The sequence below is a fragment of the Callorhinchus milii genome, unplaced genomic scaffold (genome assembly GCF_018977255.1).
Source record: "Callorhinchus milii isolate IMCB2004 unplaced genomic scaffold, IMCB_Cmil_1.0 Scaffold16, whole genome shotgun sequence".
NCBI lineage: Eukaryota > Metazoa > Chordata > Chondrichthyes > Chimaeriformes > Callorhinchidae > Callorhinchus > Callorhinchus milii.
Window position 1 is genome coordinate 9,190,701 of NW_024704757.1, and position 10,740 is coordinate 9,201,440.

A 10,740-nucleotide genomic window follows, 5' to 3' on the forward strand; every position below is an offset into this window, starting at 1 on the left:
ATCTGTTCTTCATTATTCAGCATTAAGATTCATCCAGTTTCCTTTCGCTTTTTCACACGGAGTAGTGATTTACACCGGCTTAAGCACGAACACCACATCGTCTAAGACATAATAGTCATTGTACAGATCCCCTTCGCAGAGGTACGGCAGCCTGGTGAACGACTCCACCTCAAAGCCGGCCTCTCTGAAGACGTCGCTGCTGAAACTGGCTACTTGCTCTTCCCACGTCAGCCCCTTTATGTCCAGGAATTCCGAAGGTCTGTCCCACTTGCCCCCTGGACCGAGGTACACAGAGAGGAGAAAGGTCAAAATACAAAACCAGAGCAGCAGAATAGAAACACAAACTCAATGGAAATTCCAACCCCTAAATAATCATTTGATTTACATAATAATTCAACTTATAATGTTGCATTTGACGCTGCGTCTATAATGTCAAGCGGGATATTTAATTATAAGTTTTCTTTCGCCTTTTCACACGGAGTGAAGATTTACACCGGTTTAAGCACGAACACCACATCGTCTAATTGCACACAATCTTTCCATTTGTTTTGTGTCCTCCTTGGGCAAAAACTGCAATTGGAAAACAACCACAATAAACTCCAGTAAAATGTTTTTTTTTAAAAAAATGAATCGTTGATATTACCCAATGAAAATTAGAGAGAGAAAAAAAGGATTTCCCTCAACTCTACCTATTGGTGTTGAAAATATGATGAGGCTTTGACAGGAATTAATGGTTCAGTCAACACGTACACAAAAGCTCCACAAAGATAGTGTGATTTCACTCATAACCATAAGTGATCTTGAACTGTTAGAAAGTTCCACTTTGTTATTTTGCAGTTTTGGTCCCTGGACACTCCCTGAGCGGTTAAACCCACATTAGTAAGATACAAAATTACAAGCCACAAAATTTCAATATAAAGACATCAAGAGATCACAAATTTAACAGCCAGCTTCCTCTGCCAAAGTGACTGCTGAAAGCCACAGGAAGCCAGAAGCACAGTTTCACAAGACTGGAAATTCGGAACTCGCTCTGAGTTCTCAATCTGAGCGGCAGCGAGCGGCAGAAAGGAGCAATGTGGAGATGGGTTTGTGCTGGAGAGTTCGTCGTAGTTTTGCTACAAGCACTGGACTTTCACATAAGAGGTGAGACTGGCTTTCATTATAGCAGACTGCTGTCGCGACTACTGGTCACACGCTAGACTCAGACCCTGACAATCTGGTAAAGTACTTGAGGAGTGCTGCATTGTCAGAGGTGTCTTCCTTTGGATGAGATATGAAACCAAGGTCCCATCTCCCTGTTCTTCAGGTGGATGTTGCAGGTCCTTCGACACTATTGGAAAAGAGAAGAGGTCCAAGGCATCCTGGTCAACAATCCTGCAGGTTAATTTGAGGTTTGTCTAATGGCAAAGTCAGAAAAATACAGAGTGTTGTCAACCAGGATTGCCGAAAACACAACTCAGTAGTTAGCCAGGAGCGTGATCGTTGGTCTTGGTGCACGGCTCAAACCCACATCCTTCTAACACAGAGATGAGAATGTGAGCACCTCGGTCAGACGGTCACTTGGCCTGACTAAGTGTGACTTTGGTTCACTTGGGAACAAACGTGTCTTCTGTGTCAGAAGGTTTAAGTTCAAGCTGCAAATTCAAATGGGGACATGAGCTGATTGTTAAGGCACCGCTGTGCAGTGTTGGTGGTGTGGCAGGGAGGGAGAGGGAGACGGAGGGGAGGGGAGAGAAGCAGGGTGATCGAAAGCATGATCGAAGAGGAGGCTCTTGTAGGAGGCAAGGGAGGGGGCGAAGCGGAGGGGCTGTGGGATGAAGTTCCAGAAGGTGGGGGCATAGATGTTGAAGAGGAGGGGACCAAGTACAGAGCCCTGAGGAACGCCGCACGAGAAGGTGCGGGGGCTAGAGGGGGAACTGTTTGTGGAGATGAAGCGGAGTATAGCTGTTATTATCAAGTACAAGGAGTATTATAGACACTTCAATACATTTCGCGACTTCCCTTTTGCTTAGCAGTCGGCTATTTATACACTTGTCCAGTGTTTTACAAACTGAATGACGGGAATTCAACCAGTTGGGAAACTTCTTTCATTTAAAGGAGCATTGGCTTCAGGGGAGGTAAAAACATCTGACAAACATTTTTCTAGTGTTGCGGCATGAGTCATGTTTGTCACAAGGAAAGCACACACAGGCAATGAATCAGATCCCAGTGATCCCATTACGTTGTGCGCCTGTACAAAACCCTAAAAACTGATAAGACAATTATTTAGTCACACAGACAATGTCCCTTCAATAATAATTGAGCCTGGTTTAGAATACTAAGCTACAAGATTTTTATTCGGGAATGAAATCCCCGGCTGTATCTCACTTCTTCCCATCACAGAAGTCCTTGCATTTGATACAGCGCCGAGAACATTGAGAAGTTTTCAAAGTGATTCAACATAGTTTCTGCAAAGTCTGTATATTTGTAGGCAAATGCAGCAGCCACTTTTGACCCAGCAATGGCCCACCACCAGGCAGGTAGTGAATGACCAATTTCATCAGGAGTCTTATTCACCGGGCACGATGCTCATAGCAACACTGATAATCTTTAAACATCAAATAACACTTTAGATTAAAAAGATACAAAGCAAATGAGTAAAGGCTGGTAAACCTGGTAAATGCCAGCAACCAACAATTTAGCTTGTTTTTTTCTTGTGAATTTGGTAGAGGGGGAATATTACACCAGGTTAAGTCCTCTACTCTGCAAAATAGTGTTGTGGGGAGCCCTATGATCCACTTCAACCACCAGAACAGGCCAATTGCAATTCAGTTTTAAGGGCAGCACCTCCAAAAATGCAGCACTCTCCTAGCGCTGCCTGGAGCATTAACTACTAATAATAATAATCCTTGCATTTGATATAGCGCTTTTCACGTCGGAGGACGTCCCAAAGCGCTTCACAGAACACACTGTAAAGTGAATTGTCTGTATATTTGTGGGCAAACGCGGCAGCCAATTGTGCACAGCAATGTCCCACAAACAGTCGTAGATTGAAAATGACCAATTTATTATTGTTTTGGGTTTTTGGAGGGATTATTATTAGGCGTGTGGAGTAAGAAAATAATAATTCTTGCATTTGATATAGCACTTTTCACATCTTCTAGACATTTCAAAGCGTGTCACAGAATATACTGTAAAGTGAATTGACTGTATATTTGTGAGTGAAACGCGGCAGCCAATTGCGCACAGCAGTGTCCCACAAACAGTCGCGGACTGAGTGATCAAATTATTATTTTTTTTAAAGGATTATTATCCCCCAGAAAAGCGATCCGCCAATCGATTAACAACCGGGTTGCTACTTACTGCTAGGTAAACAGAGGTGTGTGGAGTAAGGAACCTTACCCAACATTTCGCCCTGCTGGGAATTGAAACCAGGTCTCTTGCTCTAACCATTGGGCTACAGGATTATATTAGCCTAGACTACAAGCTCAAATCCTGACATGGTGCCTTAACCCACAACCTTTTGACTCAGGGACAAGATCGTTCTCCAGTGAGCCAGCGTGACACCGACTGAAGGCGCAAACTAAATCCTAAAGTGCTATCTGTTTCTGGTCAACAGGTATATTTGCAGAGGAATGTGTGGTGAACGTGAACCAAAAACCTTTTATGGAGCAATTGCTATCTAACAATGTGGTTATCCAGTGCACCTTCACAAACACGAGTGGATGTATGGGTGATCCTGACATCCTGTGGTTCAGACTCAGTGATACCAAGGCCATCAAGCTGGATACCACAGAGGTAACCCAACAAAAGTTTTGCTTGGATGGAGAGGTGTCAAAGGGATTTGCCTCCTTGCAGATCTACAACACAAATCACAATGATAGCGGCATTTACTACTGTGGAGTATCATTCCTTACAAAAGATCCTACAGACAAGTCTAAACAAACAGGAGGTGGCACGATCCTGGTGATCAGAGGTTAGTTAAGTTTCTCAGCTGCTCGCTCCTGAGGTCCGATGGTACAGTATTGTTGAGGCAGCATGTGGTTACTGAGCTGCCAATGAAAATAGTACAAGAACTACTCCCAGATATTCAGTGGGTCTGTACCCCTCTCTGGAGTCTCGCCACCTCTCTTAAAGCCCTTCGTAAGACTTATCTTTTGAACCTCACTTTCAGTCACATTGACTGTACCTTCAGTCACCTTCCCACCCCACCTTGCCCTCCACTCCTCTTGATTCCAACCCCCAGCTCAGGTGGAAACACTTCACTGTCCAGTGCCTAGGTACGTCCTCCCAACGTGAAAGGCGCTATATAAATGCAATTTGTTGTTGAATTAGCCAGTGATACCTTGAATCCTTAATCTCACTCTTATTTAGGATCTGGTTAAAACCAAATTTAAGAATTGTCTGCAGTTCTATGCGACTTTAAGGTAAAAATGGCAAAAACAAGTTAAGATTAGTGGAATTTGAGCCCCTGAATTCTTAGCCATCTTAAAGTAGCTCAACGTTAAACATATGCCATAGCCACTGGACTACTGTAAAGTCTGCATTTTTTAAAAAATATATTTTTTTAAATTTGAAAGAAAACAATTTAATTGCTAAAATGTTTGATAAGGTGTATTTTGACCCTCTTTTTCCAGAACCTCCTCATGCTCCTCAGACCTCTATTCCCCCTACAATTTTCTTGTCAATCTTTAAAAGTGTCAACATGTTTAAATCACTCTTTTTGCTACCTTATTTGTTGAACAATTTTACTTCCAATATTTCTGTAGTTGTATAAAAATGTAAGATATCATCTAAGGCTTTCAAGCCACTCAATCTCTACTTCCGGAAACATCTCAGCAACTGCCTCTTTTCAGCCTTTTGTATGGGAACCGCACATAAAGCTTTCAAAAGATTTAAAATCCACTAAAATGTATACCTCCAGTTTAAGGCAGTTTAAAGGGTAGACAATGAAAAAATTCTGTGTTAATGGAAATTACTAACTTACTCATGATTCCCCTCATCCTGACTTAAAAGATCTGGAGTGTGTAGGCGGCATTTTATATCAAAGAGAAAGAGCACTGGAGAGAAAAGACAGAAACGTAATGGAAATCAGCACAGAATGGGGAAGTGAAGCAAAGGAACAGTATCATTCACCAAAATACTACATTTGATATAGTGCCTTTCACGTCGGGAAGACGTCTCAAAGTGTTTTGACCGTGCATTTTTGTAGGTGAATGCAGCAGCCTATTGCACACAGCAATACCCCACGAACACCCACAAAGTGAATGATCAATTTTTTTCTGGAAGACTGTACTCTGCACAGAGGGGAAAAACCTCTCTTTTCAAATAGTCCCATGGGCTCTTTAACAACCACCTGACCAAATATTATCCAGTCCATCTCCCTGCATCCCTCCCCTGCTTTCTGGGAAACTGACATGTACAGACACAGGATGTCCCTTGTGGCCAAATATCTTTAACATTCACTGGCTAGGCTGATGAAGAATGGTCAAGTTCTTCAGGGGCAGCCACTCAGAGACTGTAGAGACCTCAACAAGAGCTGGAAGAGAAGAAATAACACTAGTATCCCTCCCCATATCGCAATTTCCTGTATCTTGTCTGCCCTGGTTAAGACCAAATTTAAGAATTGTCTGCAGTTCAATGCTGTTCCCCATCCTGCCTGGTTCCTTGAGACATCTCAAAGCGCTTCACAGAATATACTGTAAAGTGAATTGCCTGTATATTTTGTGGGCAAAATCTTGGCCCCAATCCACCTGGTTTTCCAGGGAATGAGACGGTTACTCTGAGCAGAAAGCAGGCAGGAGTCATGAGACTGACGCACATTAAATTACCAGCCCCCTGTTCAGCACTCAGGATCACAGTAATTATAGCCCCGGAGGAGGTATTTTGCCCATTGAGCCTATGCTGATGCCAGCTCTTCCATTGGAGCCATCAGCTCTATTCCCAATTCTCTGTTCTTTTCCTGAAACAGTTTATAACATTAATTCTTGCATTTGATAAAAGTGTCTAAAACATGAAACCATCTCTAAGCTTTTCACAAGGAGTTGCTGTGAAGAGTAATGACAATACTGTATTTGTAGGCAAATGGAGAAGTCAAATTCGCACATAGTAATAATGTCCCACAGTCGTGAAGTGACTGATCAAAATTTCCAGGGTATTGTTTGGAACGATGCTAGATAGTGTTTTCAATGGCAAGGTGTGCAGTTTTAGTTGGATAAGCTCCCAGCAATCCCCTAATACTCCGAGCGTTAGGTTATTGCTGGAAGTTTTCCTAACTAAAACTGCATAGCTTGCCATTGAAAGCACTCTGGGGAATCCCAGACCCTAACCCAACCTGCAGCTAATACTCTCCAGAATTAGGCAAGTGTCCCTCCAGGGAGAGAGTGTCCATTCCATTCTAGACAAAAGGAAATTGTCTGAGTCTGGTTTGGAAACTCTTGGTGACGGAAATCTGCACCTCAGATACTGTTCTGACCAAAAACATTTTGTTTAACAATCTCTCTTATTTTCTTGCAGCCCATGGTGAAATAATCTCAGGGGAGGAGAAGTTGCTGCAGTCAGTTCTAATCACCATTCTAGGTCTATACAGCCTGTGCATCACTGTGCTCCTGAAGGTGAGAGCCTACACATTCATATGAAGAGGCATGAAGCTGGAACAAGAAACAGGAAGAAAGTTTTGGGGGAAAGAAGAATAAATGTTTTTTTCATTTTGATAGCACTTTAAAACAATTCAAATGGAATTACAATCAAGTATAGTAACTATAATTACAATCAAGTATAGTAACTATAATTCTAGACAATTATAGTGCTGAAAAACACTATATCAAATTTGATCAAATCTTCACGACATCTCACAGCACGTCACAGAATATACTGTACATTGAATTGATTGTATATTTTGTGGGCGAAACACAGCAACTAATTGCACACAGCACTGTCCCACAAACAGTCATTGATTGAGTGACCAAGTTTTTTTTAAAGGGATTATTATCTGCGAAAAAGTGATCCATCAATCGACTAACATCCGGGTTGCTACTTATGCTAAGTAAACTTTTATGTGGAGTAAGAAAAACATGGTTAACGTTTCACCCCACCCAGGAATCGAACCCAAGTCGTCTCGCTTGTGAGCGCGCTAATCACTATCACCGGTCTATTTTTTGTAGACAAATGCAGCAATTTGGACCAGCAAGTTCCCATAAAAAGCTATTAGGTCAATGGTTAACTTAACTCAGTAGGTAGCAGTCTCACCTCTGAGTCAGAAGATTGTGGGTTGAAGTTACCATGTTGGGACTTCAGCTCACAGTCAGGACTGATACTTCAGTACTGAGCGAGCAGCATGTACTTACTTGTCTTTCGGATGAAATCTTAAACTAACGTCCTGTCTGCTTGGACACTTCCATGACACTAGTCAAAAAGAGTGTCTAGGCTAACAATCGCCAAGCTAAATTGGTCACTCACTTCATGACTGCTCGTGGGACCTACTGTTTTCTACAAACACATCGTCATTACATTTCATTTTGTCCAAGTAGAAGGTAAACAGAGTCAATTCACTTTCTGGAGTAAATGAGCCCCATCTCCACCAAAAACGTTTAACAGATCAAATGCTTCATATTTATTTACAGCAGTCTTTCTGTTCACAGCAAACGATCAACTGGACAAGAAAGACAAAACTCAGTGCCAAGAAACGAGTGGAGAGAGCGAGCAAGGTCTCGTTGAATAAGGTTAGTGTTTAGTGCGGGAAAAAAAGTTTTCTTGACCCATCTCTCTCGTCAAACTCCCAATTCATCTCCAAGCTTCCCTTTCTTTCCATGGTCCTGGAACAAGTTGTTGCTTCCCAGCTCTTACTCTTATCAATTGATGATTTCATGAGATTATTTATACAGCGGAATTCATCAAAATATTTAAAGAGGGAACGTAATACATACACAAGAGGGAGAAGGGAATAAAGGGATATTGGACAGCGTATTAGGAGGGTGGAGGCTCATGTAGAGAAATAACATTGACACTGGCCAATTGGCCAATTTCTGTGCTGTAAAGTTCTACATAATTCTATATATTAAAAAAACACTGACAGTCTTTAATAATAGAAGTGCAAACCTGACATATGTGAAGGTTTAGAGGTGACTGAAGCCACAGTGGAAGAAGTGGGTCTTTAGGAGGGGTCTGAAATCGGGGTCAACACATATTGTGAAGAATGGGGACTTGGGTTAAAGTTCCAGTTGTCAGTATCTAACTGAGCACAGATGAGAGATCAAAGTTGGGACCTTTCTGCTCTGAATAGCTCCAGTACACACAAGGTATGGAATTTACCCACTGACCTATCATGAGAATCAAATAACTGAGTTTTAATAGTTGTGTTTTAAGGGACCAGAAATTACCGTGAAGGCAGAAAAAAAATGATTTTGCTTGCAATCACTGAACCTCTTTCTCACCTGACTGTTGTCCTATGTCCTGCACAGCACACAGATTTCCAGAGGACCAAATGCTTTCATGCCCTTACAGTGGAGTTCAACAACAAGTACAAGAACCAGGAGGCAGCGTGTGTAAGTATCCGGGAGAACAGAGCATCACGCACAAAGCGTACAGCAGGTCAACTAACATCCGGGAGCCAATGACAGGTTACTGATCTGGGCAGGATACAATGTCCACACCTGAAACATTAAGCCTTCTCTCACTTTCAGATCCAGCACTTTTCCGACTATATTTCGGAATGCCAGCTATAGCTAATCTCAAGAAATAATCCACTCTTCGCACCTCAAAGACACGTAGGGGTTTCGTTAGAAATGTGAGTTGCTGCTCTTTGCACAAACAGAGAACCTTTGTCTTCTCTAGAATCAGAGCACAAAAAGTTTGCTGTGGGGACAATGGGCCACTGAGCCACCCTTCAGTTCAACACTGGCCTTTAGTGCTAAGCAGTGAAACAGCATGCATCCACTAGTGTGTTATTATAATTCCAACCTTAAAATAATCTTTGCATAATATCCGAAAGCTGCTATCAAGCACCAAACCTGTGCATTTGTAAGCAAACAAAGCAGCCAACATGTGAACGGTAATATCTTACAAACAGCAATGAACTGAATGACCAATTTTATCTGGGCGGGATGTAGTTGTTAGCCAGGACTTGGAATAGGTGTTTCTTTTTTGAATAGTCTCATAGGATCTTTAACATTCACTGAACGAGCAGCTATCTCATCTGGAGGACGGCACTTACAGGTTCTCATGATATGGGGGAAGGCATGTCATAAAACTAGTCAGCCACCAGGGTCGCGAAGTAGAGCATTCAAAACAGGAAACCAAACACAAGAAAATAACCAGATATTCTCTTGCAGCTCTGGAGTGATATTTCTCAATTTCTGCTTCTAACGTTGCATTTGGTAATATAGAAAAAACGCCCGGTACCTCTTTTGTCAGTTTCAGTATTGCTTACACATCAACAGAGCAGTGCCAGTAGCAGTCGACAGAGCAATCAAACACCCTGGGGTGCATAGTTAAAGGATTAGAGTGTAAGTCACACGACATGATCCTGAATTAGATCCGTCTGCAGCTTGAGCACTGTGTACAGCCACATATCAAGTATGTTATTCTTAGCCCTCTTATGACACTACTAATTGGGAACGTGTATGCAGGTCTAAGGTTTTTGTGCTGAGTTAGCTGATCTCAGACGAGGTGGCAAAAGGGACGGTACAATTAGTTTCAGTGTGCTTGTGCAACAGTAAGACAAAGGGTAAGTCAAGATTTCACTATTCTGATCATTATTCAGGTGACCCTCGCTAGAAAGTTTGTGGGTTGACAATGGGTGTCAACCTTGGCTGTGGTACCCACCACAGGCACATAAACTGCCTACTCTCACCATCCAGGACACTCACTGTCCAGGTAAACAGATGAGGAACAGTCACTTGGGCGAGGGTCCATAGGGTAGGTCAGTGTCTATGGAGCCTTACTCCAGCATGATTAAATGAATTGAGAGGAGGGGAGAGGAAAGACAAAGAAAGAGATAGCAAAGTACATTATTCTCTTGTGGTACAATAAAAATCTGGAAAAATGTTGTTCTCACAATACAACAGAACCTCACTAATCCGGTCACTCAAGTAACTGGGCAAAAGTGACCTACGTAGTCAGGTGACCTGATTACTGAAAGCGGTCGGGTGATTCAGGTCACTGATGTAATGTTAAGGACATCGGTAAAGGGCAAGTATGATGAACATTCAACAACCATACTTTGCAATCTCATTAAAATAAAGGCATTGCCACATTTAAAACAAAAGCTGTCATGTATTCACTGAAGCAGACAGCCGATCTTTTAACACTGACAATGAAAGAGACTGTGAAATGTACCTGCAATTGTGAGGTGGCTGGATTACTGAGGTGACTGCAAACCGGGTTTTTACTGTGTAACACACTGCAAGGCTATGCCCTGTTTGATGGCTCTCTCTCTCTCTCTCTCTGACTCTTGGCATTTTGCAGGAACATGGGGAAAATGACGGCACCCTCTACGAAAATACGGATCAGATCTATGAAAACGAGTAGGCTACAATCGCCACACAGATAAAGGCAACAGCTTCCATTCAGGTGGACAACATAGATACAAGGATTTACAGCCAATAAGCTTGACCATCAAACACCATGACAGTGCATTGGGAAAGCCACTTTCATTAAGACTCTGTATCTGGAATCTCCAGGAGAGAACCCAACATGCCAAGTTTGTCCCAAGACGCTATACTGCTCCCAAATATCAACAACAATAACAAAAACAATTTATAT

At 42.3% G+C, this 10,740-nt stretch overlaps 1 protein-coding gene across 1 annotated transcript; it reads left to right on the top strand.

The window, feature by feature from the left end:
- Positions 1 to 3,708: 3,708 nt before the first annotated feature.
- LOC103178710 (immunoglobulin superfamily member 6) lies at positions 3,709 to 10,740 on the top strand. The gene is made up of 5 exons (XM_007893583.2): positions 3,709 to 3,955; positions 6,496 to 6,593; positions 7,620 to 7,700; positions 8,439 to 8,522; positions 10,444 to 10,740. The coding sequence occupies exons 1-5, from the start codon at positions 3,709 to 3,711 to the stop codon at positions 10,504 to 10,506; spliced, it is 573 nt and encodes a 190-aa protein (XP_007891774.1). The 3' UTR covers positions 10,507 to 10,740.